This window comes from Biomphalaria glabrata, chromosome 13 (genome assembly GCF_947242115.1).
Source record: "Biomphalaria glabrata chromosome 13, xgBioGlab47.1, whole genome shotgun sequence".
NCBI classification, from domain to species: domain Eukaryota; kingdom Metazoa; phylum Mollusca; class Gastropoda; family Planorbidae; genus Biomphalaria; species Biomphalaria glabrata.
Window position 1 is genome coordinate 9,824,216 of NC_074723.1, and position 25,347 is coordinate 9,849,562.

At 34.5% G+C, this 25,347-nt stretch overlaps 2 protein-coding genes across 4 annotated transcripts; one reads left to right on the plus strand and one right to left on the minus strand.

Annotated features, from left to right (window-relative positions):
- The first annotated feature begins 275 nt into the window (after positions 1 to 275).
- On the plus strand, positions 276 to 8,635 carry LOC106078713 (gamma-aminobutyric acid receptor-associated protein). The gene is made up of 3 exons (XM_013239710.2): positions 276 to 680; positions 4,590 to 4,787; positions 6,711 to 8,635. The coding sequence occupies exons 1-3, from the start codon at positions 591 to 593 to the stop codon at positions 6,774 to 6,776; spliced, it is 354 nt and encodes a 117-aa protein (XP_013095164.1). The 5' UTR covers positions 276 to 590; the 3' UTR covers positions 6,777 to 8,635.
- Positions 8,636 to 12,735: 4,100 nt separating this feature from the next.
- LOC106078719 (glucose-fructose oxidoreductase domain-containing protein 1-like) lies at positions 12,736 to 23,997 on the minus strand. Of its 3 annotated transcripts, none has more exons than XM_013239717.2 (4): positions 23,879 to 23,997; positions 21,556 to 21,705; positions 17,098 to 17,224; positions 12,736 to 15,510 (listed from the first exon to the last, which is right to left on the minus strand). In XM_013239717.2, the coding sequence occupies exons 2-4, from the start codon at positions 21,606 to 21,608 to the stop codon at positions 14,503 to 14,505; spliced, it is 1,188 nt and encodes a 395-aa protein (XP_013095171.1). In that variant the 5' UTR covers positions 21,609 to 21,705; positions 23,879 to 23,997; the 3' UTR covers positions 12,736 to 14,502. The 3 variants fall into 3 exon arrangements, with proteins under 3 accessions (XP_013095171.1, XP_013095170.1, XP_013095169.1); XM_013239716.2 differs by lacking the exon at positions 23,879 to 23,997 and adding an exon at positions 23,379 to 23,511; XM_013239715.2 differs by lacking the exon at positions 23,879 to 23,997 and adding an exon at positions 23,373 to 23,511.
- Between the last annotated feature and the right edge of the window lie 1,350 nt (positions 23,998 to 25,347).

Genomic DNA, 25,347 nt, shown 5'->3' on the forward strand with positions numbered 1-25,347 from the left:
CTTTTGTAAGGCTTTGTTTTCCTTTGTGCTTATATGTATCTCTCGTATCTGGTAACCCTAAACATTCCTTCTCGTTGGACCTTCCGTTATGAGAAAACAGTTAATTTTACGATATAAAAATGTTCCGTTTATTTTGTGTCTAATTTTAAATGTGGCCTTAGGCATAGTCACGTGCTTTTTTTTTGCTATATTTAGTAGCAGTGTAATGTTTTTCCCTGTAAAAATAAAAACTTGGTCGGATTTGTTTTCGTTAGTAGTTCATATTAATGCGCAAACGGTTATTTTGGAGTTTCGCGTGATTTCATAAGGGAAAAAACTTTCTAATTAGTTAAACCTTATTTAGAAAGACATTATTTTTAGAATCCGTATTAATATGTACTTTTGTTGTTAGATTACTTAGCACATATATATTTTTTAAATCATATGAAATTTTCAGTAAATAGAATCCGACTATCTAGATCTTAGATACGCGGAAGGATTTTTAATCAAGCAACTCGCCATCTTTATTGTTGACAAACTCAGAGCCAAACGCAACGTCATTGTCTTACAAGATCGTTTTAACTCTCAGATAACCTAAATTTACAGAGAAAATGAAGTGGCAGTACAAAGAGGAACATCCCTTCGAAAAAAGACGAGCTGAAGGAGAAAAAATTAGAAAGAAATATCCAGACAGAGTACCAGTAAGCAATAAAAATAAAAATGATTGATTTCTTCACAATTCTTGTGGCTTGCACTAGTTGCAGTGCACTTGACTTGTGTGTGGTCTATTGTTCAGACTATCACTAGATCTATATTGTACGTCTATTGATTGAATGATAATGATTGTCAATAGACTCTACTCTAGATAGACTCTAGTCTAGATATAGGGTACTAGATGTAGACAGAAATACTAGACTGGATCGACAGTCTGGAGATTCTACACAGAAATTCTACAGTTGTATCCTTATTCTTATAGTAACTTAATATTAATATACTAGATCTAGAGTCTATAATATTAAATATAGTTATAGTCTATTTGTCAACTCTAGTCTACTCAGTCTAGAATCCAATAACTTGAATAACAAGTCTCAGAAGCGCTCTCAGTCTTACTAGTCATTGACACTGCTCCTGCTGACCTAATCTAGAGAATAAGAGATCTAGAATAAGAATAAAGATGACCTCTGTTTGTAGTTTTAGTATTAATATTTAATATTATTATTACATAATTTTTAAAAATATCATATCTAGATCTCTATACTCTATATAAGTATATTATATTGATAATTTAATATGAATTATGATCTAATCTAGGTTTAGAATATTAAATCTAGACTATTATTTTTAAATCATTAAGTAAGAGTTAAATCTAGTAGAAGTAGTAGGGTATTAACCATTTTATTATTTATAAGTAGAACCTCTTTTAACCCACGAAGCGTTGTCGGCGTTTCTGTGGCGTCCCGGCCGATATAATCGGCCGACTTTAGACTGCTGATTTTCTATTCCAATCCACGTTTTAAAGTGACCATTTTTAAACTTCAGATCTATTAGACATTCTTCTTCCTGTCAGATCCAAAAATAGCCCATTTCCCCATCTGTTTTTGTGTTTACATGCTGATTATTCACCGGCGAATTTTTCTTGCAATGTCCGATGCTAGCCCGGGTCCATGAGATGTTACAAAACATAAAGTTTCAAATACTTTTAGTTGTTCTTTTTTAATATTACAATTAGATTTAGATCTAGGAATAATGAGAATATTTTATATATTAGATCTAGATCTATTCATGAAGTGGCCGATGATTTATGTCCGTACTGTCCATAGTCATCTAAAGTCTAGAGTCTATATCTAGACTCTAGACTAGAGACCGGACTGGATCTGCACCTAGACCTAGTCAAAATTTAGTGAAATTTAAGACATTTTAAGATAGATTGAAGCATATTAATGATAATATTGACTTCTTTATGCATTAAGTATTCTATTTTTTCAATCTTTAAATGCTTTTAACTTAACTGAACAAAAAAAAAACGACTTTTATCTATTTTTTTTTCCTTCACTGTTACTTGTATTAAAAGGGTAACCAAGTCACTAAAAAAATATTTTTTTTCAAATCTAATGGTCCATTTTTAACAAAATTATATATCTATTTATAAAGGAAAATGAATGGGCTATCCAATTACATCAAAACTTTTGTTATAGCTCTAAAAATGTTTCTCACAGAGGTCAGCAAACAAGCTTTTTTGTTGATAAAAAAAATCAATCATACTAATTAGGTCAGGGTCAAGGTCAACTGATCAAATTCAGGTGTTCAATATATGATCTATAGTGTTCGTTGTCCAATTACCTTTCAGAATATATATAAAACATGGATATCAACCTTCACTTTATGGCATTTTAAGACCATTTTCTAACATGCATTAAAAATGCTAAAACTCCCCGAACGCCACAGAAAGTTTCTTAAGACGCTTCGTGGGTTAAGTTTCACCCCAACCTCCAAAGTCAAAAAGTATGAAATAAAGTCCTTAGACACCTGAGATGAGTGTTTAATCTATGACTAAGTCTATATTTCTATTGCCTTTGTATTGTTTTCAATTTCAGTACCGTAGAATAAACACACTTTTAAATACTGTTACGATTCTCTCTATCCTAATTAGCACTTCTATTAACACTGCTCAACACACAACACATCTGACACAAGAACTTGACAACAAGAGTTCCAAATAATTTGGTACTTTAATAATGAGTAAATAAAAACAGCCAATTTGACACAATTGGCAACACAATAAACTACTACAAATGTTACATTGTACACCACCGTAATGCCATAACTAAACTCTTCTGTCTATGTCAACCTGGACTCTTATGTTTCACTCGAGAACCCCACCAGGACAGACTTCATGTCAGACTAACAGTCTCGGTCTTCTCTTTGTCCTGTGCTGAACTGCGCTGCCTTACACACTCTGTTTCTGGTCTGGCAGTACTGGTATGAATTTTGCATGTCAATATGACCTGTGTTATGGTCATGTGATCAGAAGCCTTTTCTGGACCAGAAACAGAGTGTGTAAGGCAGCACAGGACAGCGAGAAGACAGAGACTGTTAGTCCCTTGCCCATTGATATAGCACGCTAAACTGTGTCATATATGTCAGCCGATCTTACACAGTTAACCCTATTGTGTCGCCAAAAGGGTTACAACAATACATAGGAGTAGTACTAATCTATCTAGATCTAGTAGTCACACACTTTACAATGATGTATTTCAGCTGTTTGAGGATCATAATATAGACTAAATCTAAAATTTTTATTGTCAAATGTGTTATTATTAACACTGGACAATGTGATGTGTCTAAATTTTACAAATGTCTAAAGGATGTAAATGACAAAAAAATAGTGTCTTTTATGGCACATATTGGTACTCAAATTGACATGAATACTAATTTTTACTAAATGTGACCTTCCAAATGTTAGTGTAGAATGGCTGATGAGCAACAACCTACTTTCATTTTCTCCCAACTAAGACAAACCGAATTTAACCATTACCAAACTAGGAACCAAAGTGTAAATATGGCACAAAAAGTGTTGGCAGGTGGAAGGTAACTCTATAGAGTAGGCTGTTTGATACCAGCCACTTTGATAGATAGAAGAAAGCACTTTTTCTCCCCTTGACAATTTGTTTCACATTTGCATCAGTCCAAATACTATCAAATTAATTCTTTAATAATATTGAAGTGTCTGTTGTTGTTTTTTAATAATTGTGTTCTGTCAAATAAGGAATTTTATTTTTTCTAGAGGATATGTCTTGAGTATTACAATGTTGGTTTATTTTTATACTCAAATAGCCAGATATCTTTTTAATTTTCAATTACTTGCAATATAAACCTTTCAATAGCCTTACCTCTGCCAAAATTGTATGTTTGATATGTTTTACTATCTTCTGAACCTTTTAAATTAAACAGTTGAAAGTGCCTTCCTCATTTCACCTCTACCTGTTATTGATGGTGTCTAAATCCACAATAAATAGCAGCTCAGAAACCATCTTCCAGATTCCTTCTCCCCTGATATCAGGGGCAGCCTTAGGCATAGGCAAACTAGGTAGCCGCTCAGGACCTCCAAAGGATGGGGGCATCCTTCAGGACTTTAAAAATATTTTGATAAAAAATTGTGAAACTTAGATCAAATCTCAAACTAGCAGAGCTCTATGGCTCTGTGTCTACTGGCCTAGCTCTAAATCTTTTTTAAATATCAAACCTAGCAGGTCTCTATTCATTTTGCTTAGGGCCTCTAATTAACTAAGGCCGGTCTTGCTGACATGTCCACATAAGAGCACTGAATTTCCAATACGCAAGAAAGTTGCAATCAAAGCAATTTTTTAAAAGTATGACTAAGATGCTATTTTTAGAGAAAGAACTGATTGCCTTAGTCTTATTACCTCATAAGTTTTTAAAGCACACACTCTGAACAGCTGAAAGATAGGTCTTTTAAAGTAGTTGGTATTCAAGTAATTTTCACCAATCAGCCTCACATCCCATGTAAAAATACTTTGCGATAAAAAATATATGACCACTATTTATACTAATTCATGTTAATAATTGTAATCATTTGTCCAATCCTTTAGGTTATTGTAGAAAAAGCTCCTAAGGCAAGAGTTGGAGATCTGGATAAGAAGAAATATTTGGTGCCATCTGATTTGACTGTTGGCCAGTTCTACTTTCTCATCCGTAAGAGAATCCACCTCAGACCAGAGGATGCTCTCTTCTTCTTTGTCAACAATGTAATTCCACCAACCAGTGCAACAATGGGTGCTTTGTATCAGGTAACGATTACTTAATTCCTTTGAGGGTGTGTACACAATGAGGCCATTCAAGGCATGAAAGTTTATTTTCCCTATTTCTTATATATATATATATATATATACTAGACAGGTATTACCCGCTGCCCGCGGGTCTTGCGTATTGCTAATATAGTCACTGATATAGTGCATTAGAAACAATTGAAGAAATAATAATGTTTTAAGTAAAGCGGACATTTGCGAAGCGAAGTTTTGTAACATTTCGGTCTGCACATGCGTAACCTTTTTAATTAGATGTACGCGAATGAATGAAACTATTAAGAGTATATTTCAACACGGCTTCGCAGCTTTAGCGAACGAATGTATTAAAATGCTTTAGAAAAACAAATTTGAATGTTAATTTGAGTAAAATATGAAATGAATGGACTATAATTAGTATGTTCATGCGTTAAAGCATAAAACTATCTTTGCGAAGAGAACTTCTATCAACTTAGAGTTGAAGTAGAGTTTTAGACCTAGGAGTAGGGAGATGTGTAACCTTTCGTTAATGTCTAATGAAAGAATGTACATCAGGAAATATAAATTTGCAGATATAGAGAATGAATTTATGTAAAAATGCTTTTGAAACACAAATTTGAAGGTTATTTTTATTAAATAATGAAATCAATAGACTATATTTTGTATTTTCATGTGTCAAAGTAAAAAACTATAAATGCAAAGTGTAGTTCTTAAAATTAGATCCAGATCTAAATCCTTTCGATCTTTTCTCATGTCAACATTGTAAACAAAGCCTAGATTCATTAAAATACTATAGCTGTAATAGAGTTGTTCAACTTTTTTTTTTGAGGGTCTTAAGTTTGTTCTAGGGCTACAATATCTTATCTTATCTTATATAATACAGACGTTACTTCAAAAAAGAAGATGGTTACGTCCTACGCGTCATGCATTTAGTCATGCATATTAACCAATGACTTAAATTCTGCCAAGTCACTGGTTTTCCTGGCTAGCTCAGACAACCCATTCCATGCTCTAATAGCACTAGGGAAGAACGAGTATTTGTACAAATTTGTCCTAGCATATGGGACGAGGAATGTGCCTTTATCTTTGTGTCTTTCAGAGTATTTTATTAAATTTTGTTTTTGTATTTGAAGATTATGGTTCAGTGTTTTATGTATTATTGCTACTTTACTTTTGAGCCTTCTGTCCTGAAGGCTTTCTAAATTTAGTGATTTTACTAAAGGTGTTACTCTAGTCAAATGTGAATATTCGTTTGTTATGAATCGCACTGCTCTATTTTGTGTCTGTTCTAGTTTCTTACATACATACACTATGGTCTAAGTTAGTACCCAAGGAACATTTCTGCCAAGTTTTATCAAGATTGGTCAAGCGGTTTTTATTTCTATTCATAACATACATACACCTCACATTCTACTTTATAATATAGATATATATATATTTTTTAAATGTGCACCAATATAATTTATAAAACAGTCATATATCGAAGATGAAGGTTGTAAATGGCACAATGAAGACAGACCTGAGTGTTTTTGTACATTTGAGTACATTTAATAGTTTTGTAAACCACCTCAAAAAAAAATGTTGATTTAGGAGATATGAGTTTGTGATGTTTCCTTATTCTAATTTTTTTCACACACATATATATTTATCAAGCTGGTGTTTTGCTTTTCCATCACATATGACAGGTCTGCCGCCAGAAATATTTGGGCCTTAGACAACCACACAATGTATGGGTCCCTCTGCCTTCCCCCCTCATGCCAAAAATCATTAAATATGCTTACTAGACGCATAAAAAAGTATGAAAGGGCACCCCTTCACTTAAGATCTCATACTAGAATCCTTTTTGTCCTGTCCTGGCTGCAGGCTTGCATATGAAAAATGACCAAATATTATATATATATGTATTTATATTTTGTTTCATTCTCATAGGAGCACCACGAAGAAGATTTTTTCCTTTACATTGCATACAGTGATGAAAGTGTTTATGGAGCATAAGTTATCTCAAGGGTTTTGGCTCTTTCAACAAGATTTGGTTTTGCAAAGTGACAAGATTGCGCCATATTTTCATACACTGTACAGTCTTTTCGCGCTCTAAATAATGTGGTTGCTTCTTTAGCTGTACACCATAGGGGTTCTCAGTTTGCTGAATCATATCATCAATCAGTACTTGTACTTCATGTTTCATGTCTTCGTTTGTTGGATGATTGCAATCAGTACATGATGTTTCAATGCCTAAACTTGAAGAAATAAAACATTAAGCACCGTTCTTAAATCAAGTTGTTGTTTTGTATAGCGTCAGTTTTTAGAACATCAGCCATGATTATTTACATTTTTACTGATTTAAAAAGTCCAAAAATGTTTTTAATTTATCACCAGACTATTTCAGGTTTTTAACTGCCTCTAATTTTATTTTCACTTTTTTTTTTTTTTTTTTTTTTTTTTTTTTAAAAAGGAAATCGTGATATGTTTAAATTTTCAGACTTAAGTGGTTAATATTTCATGGTATTAAATTTGAAAATTTTTGTAACTTTTACAATCAGTTATAGAAACTTTTTATACATTTTGTTTCCTAGTTGAAATATGTGGAATTGTTTTGTTTTAACAGTCCTACCATTGTAGTTGTCTTTGGTGTAGGTAAAATATGACATTTTAACATCTGTAATATAAACTCTGTCACAATCTCATTTTATTGTGTTGGTGTCTTTTTTTTTTAGCATTGTAAATTTTTTCGTCTCTTTTTAAGTTGAGAATTGAAAAAAAAAACATCAATTGATAATACAGGGTTAGCACACAAAGATTCATTTGGAAAAAAAAATGGAATGTACAGACAATCAATGAGCTACCCTTAGACCAGCTCTTGCCTTGGTGTGGTATTAGTTTGTAACTCTTGAATTCTTCCCAGACTGTCAAAACTTGTGCAAAAGAACATCTTATGAGATTAAGTATCTCAATGAGAGAAAAGATTGTTTAAAAATTTGTATTGATTTCCAAGGATCAATGGTTTTGGAGGGGGAAAAAAAGGGGGTGGGTGCAGAACACCTTATTTTGGTTTGCAACAAACTATTTGTTAAGTGTTTATTGAGCTAGAATTAAACACACTAACTGCTGGTTTTCCTAGCATAATCTGGCTTGCAGTCTCTGAAATAAAAATTGGAACCACACAAACATTTTACTTTGAGGAAGCTATTGTGACCTTTGGTATCTCAGGATGTAATAGTTTGTTTTGGGATACATTTAAGTCAAAGTTTCTGTTCTCTTAATTATCTTTAAGAAAAATAATCACTTCCAGACAGAAAACAAAATCTTTTCAATGTAGTCTTACAATTAATTCTACGTCCACATATACCATATAAAACTTTGACTGTAGCCTAAAATGTGTGTCATTCCAAAACATGATTTTTTTATGTCACTTTTTGAGATATCTTTGTGCTTACCCTGTATCTGTTCAATAAAAACAAAATTTAATAACTGTTTTTAACACAATTAAATTAGTAAATATATAATGTAATAGTAGTTATAATGCTAAGTCTTGAAATTTTACAGCCAGCATTTATAAGACAGAGGGGGGAGACCTAGGTTTGATCTTGGACACATTTAACTAATATGAATTGATATCAGGAAAACTATGGTATGAAATTACATGTATGATAATACCTAGTCATTTTGAATTCCAATTTGTCTTTTAAAAAAATTCTCAGTCTAAAAGTCTTAAATGGTAAGTATATTAATTTGTTTTAAAAATAACTGAAGTCCACAAAATAGTCAGTTGTGAGTACCTGTATTATTTTAACTATAATTGATCCAATATTCAAAAGATGTACATTTGATAATGACAATAAAGGTAGTAATACTAGCGTGTTGTCTTTTTTTTTAAAGGGGAAAAAAAATGTAGGTTTGGAATGAAAAGTACTTTTTAATCTTTTCTTTTATATGAAATACAAGTACTAAAATAGCTCAGATGGTGTATATCATTGGTTTTAATTACCTAAGTTGTCATTCAGATACCAGAATGGTGGCACATACACATAGCTAAAAAAAATGTCATATTGGCTAGATAAATAATTTTTCTAAAAGTGATTTGTTAAAAGAAAATTATAAGTGTTGCCAATGCATAAACAGAACTTCTGTAGTGCAGAGGGAATGCCGTTATAATTATAACATTAATTAAAATGTTTAACCACTATTGCCTACTTCTCAGACCCCAGATTTTATTTTAAGAGATCATAATACTAGGCTTAAGCAGTCTACTATTGTGCTGAACTAAAAAAATTAGCTGTCTCTTAACATATGTAGATGTCAGTTGTGGTCAAAAGCATTAACAAAATTACAAACAAAATTGTTTAAAACAACTCATTTTTAAACAGAACAAAAAGTTAATACTCTCATGGCTTTATTGCAATTTTACAAAACCACTACCACGGATGAAAAATTAATAACCTTTATTTTAAATTTTTGTTCTTACCTAAGAAATGTTCAATTTTTGCTTTACAGTTAACATGAAGACAATAAAGTGTGTGACATTTTTTTTATCCAATCAAATCTTTTTCATAAGCACAAATCAAAAGCACACATTTGTCATGGAAATGATTCAAGCTAAGCTGACGTTACAGTTGGAATTATATTGAAGGCTTAAGTTTTCTGCTTTAATTCAATGTATCAGAAGTTAGTAATATAATTTTAGTAAACAAGATAAGTTCATAAAAGGGAATATTTATTCTTTTCACAAAAATAATTTATCTTTAAACAAGTATAACTAATATAATAAATATATAAAAGTTAAAACACTCAAGGAATGCAAAGATTAACAAGCACAACAAACTATTCAATTGCTGTTTTCTTATCATTTAAAAGCAAATATTGAGACACATGTCATTAATTAAATTTGTCGCAAGTCCTATTGTCAACTATGAACAGTTATAAAAGTGTAGGAGGAAGTTGTCTTGGAAATGCTGCGAACTGCAATGTTGCTCTTGAGAACCAAGTAGACATGAACAAAATCACAACACAAGAATCAGAAATTTAGCTTTGATTTTACATTTTCCCAAATATAAATACAAATTACATAACCAATAGGACTAAAAGATTATAATAGGCAACAAACCATTCATTGTATTACAAACTGACAGACAAAATTATAAAAAAAAAAAATCCAGGATAACAATAATGAAAAATAACATACTTTTCCCGAAGACTTTGGAGACATAAATGAGCACTCCAAACTTTAAATATCTACCACAATGACTACTTTTCAGTTTTGATGCACCACTTTGATTCTGAGATCAAACAAATGGATCTCCTGTGCAATGTTAAAATTATCATTTGTATAAATTAGAAGCAGTTTATCATAATCTTTTTTTATCATTTATTATTCCAATATTTTATTACCGGTACTTCCCATTTTCTTGACACTGTGTTTAGAAATAGAAATCAGTGGAGGAGATTCTGTTCTCTACTTTTCTGGTCACACAAATCTCCTAGCGTTATGTTTTGCCTACTATATATATATATGTATGTTTACTAAATAGACAGACTCAGCACAGTTTCAAAGTAAAATGTAAACATAATGCTTGGTGAGACCAGTGGGACTAACTCAATACAACAAGGCTCACTTCAAGCATATATAATATCAACTGTTGAGAAAACCATCACCATAGATTCAGCAAACACTGAAGGACCTTAATGATATGTTTATGGCCATCCTAACACAACAGCACATGAAAATGGAATGCTATTATAAAACTAAGCGATGGGGTACCATAATAAATACATAAATAAAATATTCCTGTAGATAATTGTTAAGATTCATTTCAATGAATTGAAGCAGAAAACACAAATTTATGTTATTTAGTTAGTGGAAAAGCAACACCTAAAAATTAACACTTTCAGGAAACTGTGTGTACTAATTGGACTTAGCTACTCCTTTCATAAAACCCTCAAAGTTTTTTTTTAAATTAATTTTATATAGCACAACTTTCATGCTTATTGTTCTGTTGTCAAAGAGAAATAATAATTGTGATAACAACTTTAAAACAAAGCATATGCTAATATGTTTATTGTCATTGTTTGTTGTGAATGGTTTTGTGAGAAAGTACTTAAAAGGATGTGACGTAATAAAATGATAGTCTTCAATGTCTACTTATATCAATACAAAGTCTTTGCTCATTAATTGTTATTATTAATGTCTACAGTGTTTTATTTATTTCTCTGTGACAACACGTATAGCATGCTCAGTGCACTATGGTCTCATCTCCTTTGTGGATGAGTGGGTGGAGAAGGTCTTCTGTGCTGCCCCTTAAGACGCTCAGTAAACACTACTTTGCTCAAGTAGGGTGTCGAACTTGAGTCCCTTTGATGGGTAGCCAATCAGTTTAAGCCTCTCAGCCACAGATCCCTCTTTTTTAAATAGCTCAACTTTCTGGAGGAAAAGTTTGTTGTTTTTTAGGGCTATTGGGATATTGATTTGTTTTAAATATTCCTTCAAAATTGAAGATTATTATATCCTAGCCTAAACCTCCTGCTGGACAGCAGGGAGGGTTTAGAACTACCGATATGCCAGTGCAGAGCGCAAAGAACACAACCAGGTAGCCATCCATATATAACCTTACCGGTTTATAACAGTATATATTTGGAGAATTAATCTACAAAGCTGTTTAATATCAATAACAAAAAAGTTATGGTTGACAAGAACCCTCAAGACTTAAGTCAGATAGGCATATTCTACATTCTTTTCTTGGTGAGGCCTGGAACCAAACATTTCAACTAGATTTAGGATTTAAACAAAACATCCAGCATGTAGAATCTTTCAATAAAATTAGTCCCAAAAATAGACATGGGAAAAAAAATCCAGATCTTTTAGTGAAGATATACATACACTTATGTACATTAGTAAAGTAAAGTTCCTCTTTCAGACCTTGTGATCTATAGGGTAGGTGACCTTTACATGTACAGTACCAATTTTTAAAAAATATTTAACCTGAAAAAAAAATACAAGGAAATTTTACTTCTCTAGAAATGTTCATTCCTATGCTTCATAAAAAAGCAAGCTGTTAAAACACAAAAGTTCTAGAATAATACAGTGTCATGAGAAGCTAAATCAAAACAAAAATATATTGTATATATAAATTACACTTAGATATAAATTATTACATCCATCATGGTTAGGTAAGTTGTAAGAAACTAATCCAGAAACAAAAGAAACTCCTGATTTAAAAAATTAAATAAGAAATATATATAAGTATAATATAATGCCATTAAATATACAATCCATAGATGTTTCAAAGTCTTTAATAGTAGACTGAGTGGGCTGTACTCTATTTAAAAAAAAAAATTAAAAAATCAAGCTGCCAACAAAGTTATGGGAAAAATTAATTAGTGGATCATTTCAATCAGAATAGGAACATACCAATTAGATTTGTCAAGACTAGGGATGGGAGGGGGATTGTCTTTCTTCCTGTGTAGCTACATGTCTACTTTGAAATATTTCCTTTCATGTATTGAGTTGTTGTCACCATAACAATATTCCTATGAGTGCACATCAAAACATAACAGACTATGAGATCAATAGCAAAGAAAAATTACAGATGAAAAGCCAGCTATTAATACTAATTATTGAATGCAAAATTGATAGTTTTTTTTCTGTTACCATTTGTCTCATGTTATGAACTTAAATACAAATATATCTTTCTAGCAAAAATTACTTCCATGCTGGTTATGCATATCTTAATATTTAGTACAAGCGCCAATTACATGTTGTCATGTCCTAATATTTAGTACAAGCGCCAAACATGTTGATATATCCTAATATTTATTACAAGCGCCAATTACATTTGACATATCCTAATGTCTATTACAAGCACCAATTATGTGTTGACACATCCTAATATTTATTAGGAGTACTAAGGCAAACAAAAGGGGTTAAATGTGTTGGCCCTTGATAGACAAAAATAACGGGGGGGGGGGGGGGGGTGTTCCCATTAGGTTGTGATAAATACAATTTGTCAGTAATGTTAAAATATTAGAAAACAAACTGCATAATATTAACTCTACAGCTTGCAAGTGATTTCACTTACATAGAATTAAGATCTAAATAATATTTACGGCATCAAATATAAAAGTTGTATTAAAATCTAGAATTTAAGAAACCAATTAATCATGTTTCAGTTTTTAGATCTATATTTTTGTAAATATTTTTAAATCCTTTTTTTTTTTAAATTTTGAATATCAAAGTTAATTATTGTAATTATTAAAAATACAACAGAATTTTTTTTTTTCTTACAGCAGAGAATTTGAACATTTAATATTGCACATACAGTAAGAGATATTTTTCAGACTAAAAGCACAACAATAGCCATGGTATGACAATATGGAAAAAAAAAAGTATTAATGTATTAACACACAACGTAGAAGAATAAGGGAATGAATGCAGAGTTATAGAGATATCTCATTTTCAAAAGTGTCTTGAAAATAGTAACTATAGTGTGAATGAATGTGGTGCAGAAAACTAAAAAACAAGATCACAATTTTAGGATAAGATGTTGAAAAGTTTCGAGAAATATTTCACTGAATGATATAAGCACAGAGTATGCTCTCATGATAGACAACATTTAAGACAAGTTCATACAAAAATTATTAAAGCGCATGGTTGTTACCAAACTATTTCTAACAGCTTTAGTATTTTTTAGTTCAAGTTTTATAGCTAGATTAGAGCTTCATGATCTAATTCAAAAGAACAATTCAAACTGTCTGTTTCATACTAAAATTTAAGAGGTGGACACATCATGGCTAAAAAACAAAATGGAACTACATTAATTTCATAGACAAACAATCAGCACAGCATCAGCATGTTCATCTTGAAAAAGGAAGCATCCGCCATTGAGTATATTGTACAAATTTGATTGCCGATCTGTATTTCCTCACAAATAATTTGAAGTTCTGTGCCACAAATATATCCTACTTCATTGAACTGCTCACATTTAGCTCTATACAAATTATAGATATTTATATTGAACACACTGAACTATCTACAGAACTATTTCTATGGGGGTTATCAAAGTCAAATACTTGACTTGAAGGAGAACAGGTAAGAATAACTGTGTCAACTAACAAAGAACCGTAGCAGTTATGTCAATTTGGAACAATAACAACACAGGGGAATGAAGCTTAACAAAGTTGTCTCCCCATCTTTTAAGACAGTATGATGGGTAAAAAAATGCATCGCCTGGCAACAACAAGCTATTTAATGGGCACCACCCCCTCCCCAAAAAGCAGCATCTTAGAAAAAAAATAGTTAGCTCCCTTGAGCAATGTCTTAAATTGTAAAAAAACCAACAACAAACCAACTAGTCTTGCTTAAGATATCAGTATAGATTTTTTTAAGACATGATAGAATAAAAATAATATATATATATATTACTTTTAAAGTAGCTCAGAGCAGTAGAGCATTTGCAGTTCCAAAACAAATCCCTAATAATGAAGCTTTTGGGTACCAGTCATAAGTGAAGGAAAGTACAAGCAGGTGACAATTGATATTTTTGGTTGTCAGACAAAAAATAAATCCACATCATCAACCTCTACTAAGCCTAAACTGGGTCACATTCTAAAATACTATACAATACATATGTGTAACTCTGAATAATACTAATATTAGATTTGTAATGACTTTATGACATTTGTTTTGGTCTGCCCTATAATGACTTAATAAATACAAGCAAAGGGTCACACATTAATGCAGAGAAAATGTGCTCCGTCTCATAGCTGTGGACAGAAATGGATTAGGCTCTGGCTCAGTGTCTGTCAGCACAACCTTTATGGATTGGCGTGCTTTGCTCGCAGCTCTTACAGTGTCGAGCACAGTCTGAACGTAGAAACAGTCCTCAAAGGTGGCAGCAGAGTTGACGGGGTCAGGGCTCCAGCCCTGGCGCTCTTCTACCTGCTGAAAAGCATCCCTCACAGACTCCACCATTCTTATCACACCTTTCATATAAGGTACAGGTATTTCGCTACGCACTTTCTCATGGATTCCGAGAGATTCAATGTCTTTGTAGTTTACAGGGTCAAAGTTCAAGAGCTCTTCTTTGACTCTTTCCCTCTTTTGCCCATATAGGTCAGATCCTCTCAATATCAACTGTCCTTTGGTTCCAACAATGATTATTTCCTGAATGAATTGCCCTGGAGCATGGCCATTTAGTGTCACAGTGGCGCAGGCACCCCCATCCAGTTCCATTTGAAATGAACAGAAATCGTCACTAGTAATTTCTCGTATACCTTTGACATATTCTGTTTGTTTGGTATATGTCTTCAGCATGCCCTGAACTCGTGTTGCACGCTGACCTGTCACATGGGTTAGGATGTCAACAATCATCCCTCCGTACATATTAAGAACGCCACCACCCATCATTTCATCACACATCCAGTCAAAAGTGTTTCTCAGCCTCTGCCCATTGTGAACCTTGACCTCGCATATTGTAATGTCTCCAATGTAGCCATCTTTAATCAGGCCTCTCATTTTCACAATAGACGGAAGGAACCGGAGCCCATTGAACATGAGTGCCATCAGCTTGGGATAGTACCGAGAAGCATGCACCATGGGGAGGGTGTCCCGGCTGCGAGGACCAGAAGGAGGGCTGCACAAGACATGTTTACCGATGCCCAAGGCCTTGGCAGCAATGTGAGCTTGTAGATGTGGAGAACAGCTGATGACGACAAGATCTACATCTTTGTGCAGTAAAACCTAAAGGGAGAAAACATAATGCATTAATATGACAACCAGCAATAAAACATGGAAACACTTTTTAAAATGTAAAAGTTAAAATTGTCTTTTATTATGTCAACCAATTGAAAAAACAAGGTTAGATAGTTTGTGTGGAAACTACTCCCGAAGTGTTTCACTCAGGCAGTTAAAAAGGCAGGTTTCAATATTTTCAGCATAAATATCCAAAGTTATAAACTACAAACTATCAACAACCACAACCCCATCTCCACCTATACAAAAGAAGAGATATTTACAAATCAAAATTGTTGTTGATATTATTGTATTGTTAGGCTGACTGATACCACATGAGAGGGAGCTATATTAATGTTATAATTATTATTACATTGTTAATTAATATTATTAATCATATGAATTCAATGAACTGATTTGAATGAAGATATATTTCAACATGAACCTGGCATAAGTGACATTATTGATGGTTTTGTAAAGGGTTAATCTCTCATTCAGGGCCTCAAGGAAGAAACTCTTTGATTATGTCTAAGAAAATATTGTTCAAGGTACATTGTACTCCACTTGTGTAATATGAAACACTGCTTATTAAGTGTTGTTTTTAATTATATTTGACCAATATACATACTAAATATATTCGCTCTCTTATAAACACTTTATTTAAAATATAAGTAGTTTGCTTAACAACTAACAGTAAACAAGTAATGCAGTAAAAAAATTTTGTTATAACATTATTTTAGATGCCCTACTTAAGGTATTTCTTAAATAATCTCATTAATATAGTGTTATAAACCTGGTGGTGGCACAGATGGGGGTAGTGGTGTGAGTGTAGTCAGCGGACACTAATCGCCCCAGGCCAGCGCTAGACGAGCGGTCAACCGTGACGAGTTACGACGATCGGCCGAGACGAGTTAACAACATGAAGGTTCGAGTAGGATCGGCGTCGTGAACAGAGCTCAGGAGCGTCCCAGAATGGTCGAGCGACGTTCTGTCCGGTTCTAGAAGGCCAGTAGGGACCCTATATAAAGAGCGGAGGTGTCGCAGTCAAGACGGTTCAGAAAGGAGGTTCACGACAAGAGTTCAGAACAAGGTCGACTACAGCACAGTTCAGCGGTGTGGTTCTGTACGGAGCATTACGACGGTTCAGTGCGGAGTACTATCAAGTACAGTTGAGACGAACGGCGTCTTGATCTTGGTCTGTGATCGAGTCCGACACAATGAGCCTAGTGTGTGAAGTCAGTCCTGAACTGTTAAACCCAGTGCAAGCCCGGAACGAGACGGAGAGGCCAGTGCAAGAGTTGATACGGCGGAACGGTGTTATCGGAGAGATATTTGTACAGTGTACGTGTTGCCAATTGTACAGGATTGGCTGTTATTTATTCAACTATTAAAGTGTTACGTTACTTTGGAGCCCTGAGTTGTCAAGTTCTTTTAGTTGGTGGTGTAAGGTGCAGTTTGCAGAGAGCCTGGATAGTGAGATTCGTAACAATAGTATCCCTTGTTGTTTTTTTTTGTATCACTAATATGAAATAGTTGTAAAAAAAAATGCTTGCATATTTAATTTAAAAATGAAACCTTTCAGGGTTGACTAACTACCTTATCAACATCAGTGGTGTACATTTCTATTCCAAGTTCATCTGCCAGTTCTTTTGCCTCATCTACAGTTCTGGCCCAAAGTGCCACAACATCCAGACCACAAGACTTAAGCATTGGAATGTAGCATCTGAGAAAAACACAGAAAAACAAGCAAAATAAACTCCTCATTAACCACTATATTTCTCAATAAAAATTATAATGTAGATGCATAATTTACTTTATTTGACAAAAAAAATTAATCGCCAATAACAAAATAAAATAATTAATTACCAATAACCAATTGAATAATTGGTGGATTTTTTTAATCATATATTTTAAGTATCAGTACAATAAATAATTGCTTAAAGTTTCAACTTAATCTGAGAATGGGTGTTGGAAAATAACGTTACAATTATGTAAGGTGACAAAACCCTATATATTTAGCCATATTTGTGAATACTGAAGGATTAATGTCCCTTGTTGGTATCAAACAAAAAAACTAATCACCAGTAATTAATTGACTAATTGTTTAATTTTTTTATTCATTCATGTATTGTCTAAGCCGATGAATAATTGTGCAAAGTATCAACTTGATCCAAAAATGGGTGTGGGAGAAATAATAAGTACAAACTTTTTACCAGACAGAGTGAGTTGAAATAAGCTTTGTAATAACAGAAATTAGTAGGACGCATCATAAAATAGTAACTCACAGTCACTATCTAGAAAAATCTTGCTATTAATAACAATGAGTTGTTCAGTGACAAGACCAGAAGCGAAAAAAGATAATTTAAACCTAAAACATTTAATTTCACTTCTCTTTCTGGATGCTTTGTACATTTTCTAGAGGTCTGTCAGTTACATATTTTGCTTTACTCCAATATTTTGATTGCGGATTTGTTAATTTCAATGGTTAAATAATATTGTGCTATTATATCTGAGGTATTCTGTGCTCATATTTATTCTACAAATCGAGTTTGCAATTTATGCCATCTCAATATTCCAAATTGAATAAATTGTGTTTTGTAAACTCTATCCCAACATATCCATCAATTACACTTCAGTGTTTGGGTCAGGGTTCATCATCATCAAACTCCATTAGAGTGAGGGCTTGAGAGGCTCAAATCCTCTCTTGCAAAAGCCCTGGACAGAAACCCTGCTGTCTTGCGTAGTGCATGAATGTCGCCATACAGGTCGAGAATTTTGGGTTTCCCAGACCTGTCGAGACGGAGATCAGCAAGTCTGGGGCAGTCAAACAGAATATGAGGCACGGTTTCCTCTTCTTCCCCGCAGCGAGGGCACCGTGAATCGAAATTTGGCCATAGCCGCGAGAAATATGAGCCAACAGGACAGTGGCCTGTCCTGCACTGTGCTATAATAGCTTGCTCAGGCCTGGACAGCCTCCACCACGGGGAAGTGCGGTCAGGGCGCCTCATGCGCTCCCAGACTCCACGGGCTTTTTGGGACTTGTCCCAGCACTCAAACCACTTTTCCATTTCTGTTTTTTGTATTATAGCCAGGGCTTGATGAAAGCTTACAGCCTGATCAGTGGGTGGAATTTGCCCTCCCTGGTGGGCCAAAGAGTCTGCGATTGTGTTGCCAGTCACACCTATGTGACTCGGTACCCACTGCATTATTACAGGGGTGCCATAGCGTTGTTTGATGTTATGTGAAGCCATGATGACAGTGTTGATATTGGGGGGCCATGGTCCGGGGCTTTGCAAAGCATGTAGTACAGATTTTGAGTCAGTGACCACAACAATCTGTGTTGCCCTCAAATGTCCCTCGCCGAGTTGAGAGTCAATGACTTTTAAGGCTTCACAGACTGCCATGGTCTCCGCATCAAAACTGCAAACACTACCACATGGTCCAAAGATTTTGACTGTGTGAGAGCAAAGAAAGTCGATGTAGGCTCCATAGCCTGCTCTTCCAGAATCTATTGATGCCGATCCATCAGTGTATGCAAAAATAGCACTGGGCTTGAAGGTATTAATGGTCTCCAGAGCTAGGATTTGAAGGTCGTTAGATGAACGGCTTTGCTGAGTGGCATTAGGGTCTACTAATTTCAAGCGTATGTCTGGGGTTGTTGGGCGACACCAAGGGGGAAGGGGATGAAAGCGTTGAATGTTTTGTCGGTTGGTAGAGAGGCCAGCTTCATCAGATAGTCTAGTGGCATGATGCATAAAAGACTGCATCTGGATACTTCTTCTGCATCTCCAACCATCCACTAGTTTTCTAGCTGGGAGGTATTCATCCAGCCTTTTATACCGCTCATAGCAGGTCAGTACTGACCTTTCCCTCCTAAGGGTTAGTGGAGCTATATTAGCCATTATTTCAGCCGCATTCACTGGACTTGTCCTAAAGGTTCCACAGACAAATCTTAGTGCTTGGGACTGTATTTTATCAAGTTGTTCAAGAGCAGTCCTAGAGCCATAAATTTGCACAGGTAGGCTGTAGTCTATCTGTGATCGGACTGCTCCTAAATACAGGGATCGGAGCATGTCTGCTCGGGCTCCCCACTTCGTGGATGCCAGCTTCCGCACAATGCAAAGTTTCCCTGAGGCCTTTCTTACAACATCCTGGATGTGCTCACACATTTTTAGTTTGCGATCTAAAGTTACACCAAGGTACTTGGGTAGCTTTTCCATGCTGAGAGCCACTCCGTTGAGGGAGAGCTGGAAAGGTTGCCCGAGAATGCCAGTCCCGAGCGTGAACAGAGAATAGACCGTCTTGGAGGTGTTTATTTCTAGCCTCCATTTTTGTGTGTATGAGCAGAGCGTATGGAGGTCCTCCTGTAGCACTTTTTGTATAGAGGATGCGCTCCTTCCGGATTTCCAAAGGACAATATCATCAGCATATAGCAGCTTTTGGCATTTTAGCTGAGCCGGTAGGTCATTTATGAAGGCCGTGAAAAGGGCGCATGACAGGACGGAGCCCTGGGGGAGGCCGTGCTCGAGGGTCATTTCCCCTGAGACTTCTCCGTACATCCTTGTTCTTATTGTACGCTCTTGTAGGAAGTCTCTAATCCAGTAATATATCCGTCCCCGCACCCCCACGGCTCTTATCTTATGAAGCAAACCAGGCCGCCATACTTTATCATATGCCTGTTTTAAGTCAATGAAGACTGCGTATGTGCTTTCGGTCCTTTGGAATCCATCTGCTACGCTCTGCACAAAGATGTTGACTTGGTCTATAGCGGACATTCCAGCCCTGAAACCAGCCTGTTCTAGAGCTATAAGACGGGCACTCTCAAGGTACCAAACCAGACGCTCATTTACCATTTTTTCAGCCATCTTTCCCACACAAGATGTGAGTGAGATGGGCCTGTAGCCCTCAGCAGTGGAAGCATCTTTTCCCTTTTTTGGTATAGGAATAATGGTGGCACGTTTCCAGGCCCTGGGCAGATGACCATCTGCCCAGGTTCTATTTACGAATGCCAAGAGCACAGCCCTTCCTTTCCCCCCTACATGTTTAAGCATTTCGGGGGTAATACCATCCGGCCCGGGAGCCTTTTTAAGCTGGCATTTCCTTATGGCAGCATTAAGCTCGCCTATCGAGAATGGGGAGTTCATCGTTCCCTCAGCACTTTCGGTCTGTGGTTCCTTTCGGTCTTTTTTTTCATCAGCTTTGCGAGCTTTATCAATGGCTTTGGACATTGGGGACTTCTTGGCAGCCTTGTTGATCTTGGCAAAATATTTGTTCAACAAGGTGGCAATTTTCTTTTTCGATGAAATGGTTACCCCACTCGGTGAAGATAATGGGGTTGCTGTTTTCGTACGCCCAGCATTTTCGAGATTTCTCAGAAGACTCCAAGCCTTAGAGCTATCCCTTAGGTTTAACCTTGCACAGGTGTTGGTCCAACGTTCTCGTTTTTCCCTGTTAACAGACGTTTTGACTAGTAGGCTGAGTCTGTTGTATTTCTGCCTGAGTGTTGGATTGTTTGGGTTCTTTTGGACCTTTTTGTATGCCCTTCTCCGAGCCATAACAAGTTTGTTGATTTCAGCCGTCCAAAAGTTTTTGAATTTTTTACAAGGGTAAGTTCGAGGAATAAACTTAATAAATAAACAACAGCTATCCTGGGCATGGCTAAAAAGTTTGGGTCAGGGTTAGGGTTCTACATCTAAAATTACAACCTAATAACCAAACAGCACCATTATTTCACAGTTGCATACACAAATAAGGAGACCTTGAAAAAGCTCTTTATCAGAATCAGAATTTTACTCCATTCAAATTAATTCTATACAAAAAGCTTTTTATGAACCAGATTTGAAATTTTGTCAAAATGATCGTCTTTTTTTCTTTCTTCCCTTAGCACTATTTAATAAAAAAAAAATTTTCTATTTAACTTTTTGTAAAAGAAGTTTTCACAAATGCAGAAAAAAAAAAAGGAAAAACTACCAAAAGTTCATTTCTGTAAGAGTGTGTTTGCTTTTATCTTTTCATGATTAACAATGTATCAGTCTATATAAAAAAAAAGCCAACCTCATGGCTGCGGTGTTGCCAAAGACCCCGACACCTGGCAACATCTTTTTCATGTTGCATCCAACTTATGATGTGCTGTGACTGCCTCTTTACAAGGTAGAAAATATCTACTAAATCATGCTTCACTGAACTTTCAACTCAACTTGAAACCTAGAGAAATGTAAGGAAAAGAAAATAATTTTAAAACAAAATTTCTCAGAATGCTATTTCAATGGTTTTACATAATGTATGTCTTTCATTCCTTCATGTTCATTTATTTTCTTTGCTTAATTGAAGCAGCAGGATAAAAACACTTTGATGAATATGATGGTGTACATAAAACATGAGGTCACAAAATGTGATGATGTACATGAGGTCACAGAAAACAGAGCATGAAGCTAGTTGACATTGTGGTTGATATGAATTTTTATTAAGCTATTACTTAATACAACATAACATGTATTATATTTATTCTTATGTTTGTGATAAAGCTGGATAATTAGAATAGAAGTTACATCAGATCCTACATCTAATAGTATTAACAATATTCGCAATAGAAAACCAGAAAATTTGTAAATTAGTGCAAACAAGATAAATTAACTTTTTTTTTTTTCCAACAATGAAAGATAATTTTGTTTCTACACTTTTTGTATGTTTCATGATACAGTGTGGTCACTAGAAAAGGAGAAAATTTGTCAAAAAGCTATTTATTTTTACAAATAAATTTTACAGGGTTTTTTAAAGGCATATAATGTTAACAAATATATTAAACTCATTGATGCTCAAAATGTCAATTGTGCACTTCAGAGCAGCATCTTTATCTAAAAATCCAATCTGAGATCTAGAATTAACTAGATCTAGATGATACTGACAATGACAGTGAATGAGTGATAGTTTAGACTCCTTAGAGTCAAGAATCTACGTCTAATTCTATAATAATATAATTATCCTTAATAATCCTGCCATAATAATAAATAGTATTAAATATAATACAGACATTACTTAAAAAAAAAGAAGAAGATTATCATTACTGCAGGCTGAGACTGAGTATTAAAATTAATAATAATAATATACTTTATATACTTGATCAGAATCAATTACATATAATTACTAGTAAAATACTAGTCATAACTAGTCTAGTTCTTGTCAATCTAGAATAATTTATCTAATGATAATGAGGATAATCTAATCTAAATCTTTATTCTACTCAATATATTATTATATAGTCCATAGATAAATGATAATAATAATATTCCAATAAAATAATTATAATAACAATATTGTCAATATAAATTATAAGTTAATTAGTTAATATTATTATATTATTAATAATTTATTATTATTATAACCAGCTAGTGTTCGAGGCCACCTTTTACTTTAGTAAGTTAAAGTTAAGTAAGTCAGTAAGTGACTAGAATGTGACAGTGACTAAAATCTAGATCATTATCAATGATTATCGTCATAAGTCATAGTCATAAGTTGATAGATGACTAGATGATACTTGATTATACTTGATAGAATGATAGATCAGTAGATCTAAATCTAGATAGATGTAGATCTAGACTAGATATAGATCTAGATAGATTGACTAGATTCTAATTAAAGTTAAAGGAGTAGTACTACTCATAGTCATACTACATTAGACTAGTCATTAGTACATAAAAAATAGTTACCACTATAGTGACTATTATCTATAAGTCTATTTATATTATAATTAATAAATTATTAATTATTATTATTTTATTAATTTTATAGATTATGATTATATTGAAATATTCTAGATTCCAGATCTATTGAACTATTCTACACCTCAGACATAGTACAAAAAATGCGCCTACCGAGACCTTCTATCGGATATTGATTCAAAAGTATTCCATCAATCTTGTTTTTTCTTCTAAGCAATTTAAGACCTCTCTAGAGACAGATCCTAGTTACTAATACTAGATCTAGATCTAATAGTTACAGTAGTACTAGTAGTAGTACTAAATAGTATTTATTATCACATAAACAGGAAGTAGATCTTTTTTGTTAGAAAAATAAAGATCCTCTGTTATTTAAAAATGGTTGTTGGGTAATAACTATATATATATATGGTAATAATAATCAAAGATTCGACTGCTTTTGGGTTAGAAATTAGACCTTGGTATAAATTTATTATTGTTATATTTAATAGTTAAGGTGACCAGACGTACCGACAGCTTTGGACCGTCTGTCATGCTTTTAATAAAATGTCCTGGCGGAACGGCCAATGTCCCACTTTCATTTTTTTTTAAAGTCAATAAATATCATGCTGTTATTTTAAAATCTTTCTTTATCTTTTAAATAATAACTTTAAAGTTACCACCTTTGGGCGTTTTCTTCTTGGTCCTTGTTTCATGTTCACTGCTTAGCAGACTCCTGTGTTAGAGACATGGCTAGTGCTTTTATTTACAGCATCCTGTCTTCTTCTCCTCAGAAACTGACGTCAGCACGTTTTCGTGCGACTTGTGACGTGCTGTCATTCTGCATGTTTCTCGCTGATTCTGTTAATCAATTCCAGCATATAGATCTAGTATTCCTTGGCTTGGCTTTCCTGACTGTTCAAGTCGATGATGGATGTCGTACACAAGACATCAAAGTTCCTGATTGTAAAGAGAGCAAGAAACTTCAACAATTACAGTGGAACACGATGCTAGAAATGTCGTTGACAGTTTTCTGTCGCACATGTGAATAAAAACAAACATCTGAATGCAGATCCTAATGTTCACTTAGTAGCTCCCAATAAGCCCCCATTAAGGTAGCTTACTTCTCCAACATTTAAATAGTGATATGATTGCTCGAACAAAATCAAGTCTGTTCTTTTTACGTTCCATGATCGACATGTATCCCGCTTTGGCTCCCCAAAGATCTGGTCACCTTTATAGGAGAATTATATTATGGAGGAAGAAGAATTACTTACTTGCGCTTCGATGACGACATAGATGATCTTTGTAAAATGTTTTACGTTTCGGATGTTCCTTGACATTCAGAATTGAAGATAATTTACTTCTTAGTCCAAACCTCCCGCAGGACGACGTGAGATGGGAGCGGGCTGGTTTTGAACCCGGGACTATCGATAAGTCCGAACGGCAGTCCAGCGCTCAAACCGCACGACCAGGCAGCCATTCTTGCAGAGACAGAAGAAGAGCGCATACGCCGCATAGACAAGACTTCTGCAGCATATGGTTGTAAGTTTATCCAATGATGTCTAATAGCTAATACTAAGGCTTTAAAGGAACATCAATATTGGAGGTGAAATGCTGTGTCCGTGGTTTTCAGTATCTCGAAACTAGATCTATCAGACTGATGCGCTCTACATGGCCACATTCTGACATGTTTGCGCTGACTGCAGAGCTAGAGAGGAGGATCCTAGCAATCACAAAATACTGTTTAAAAAAACGCAAATTAAAATTCTATGGCCATATTATGAGGTCGTCATGACTGGCAAAGACCTTCCTTCAGGGAACAGTACCAAGAAAAAGAAGGGAGGACAACATGAGAGAATAGAGAGAATAGTAAGAGTTGACTTTTGATAGTCCAGGAATGAAGTAAAAGTTGACTCTAGGTAGTCCAGGAATGAAGTAAAAGTTTACTCTAGGTAGTCCAGGAATGAAGTAAAAGTTGACTCTAGGTAGTCCAGGAATGAAGTAAAAGTTGACTCTAGGTAGTCGAGGAATGAAGTAAAAGTTGACTCTAGGTAGTCCAGGAATGAAGTAAAAGTTGACTCTAGGTAGTCCAGGAATGGAGTAAAAGTTGACTCTAGGTAGTCCAGGAATGGAGTAAAAGTTGACTCTA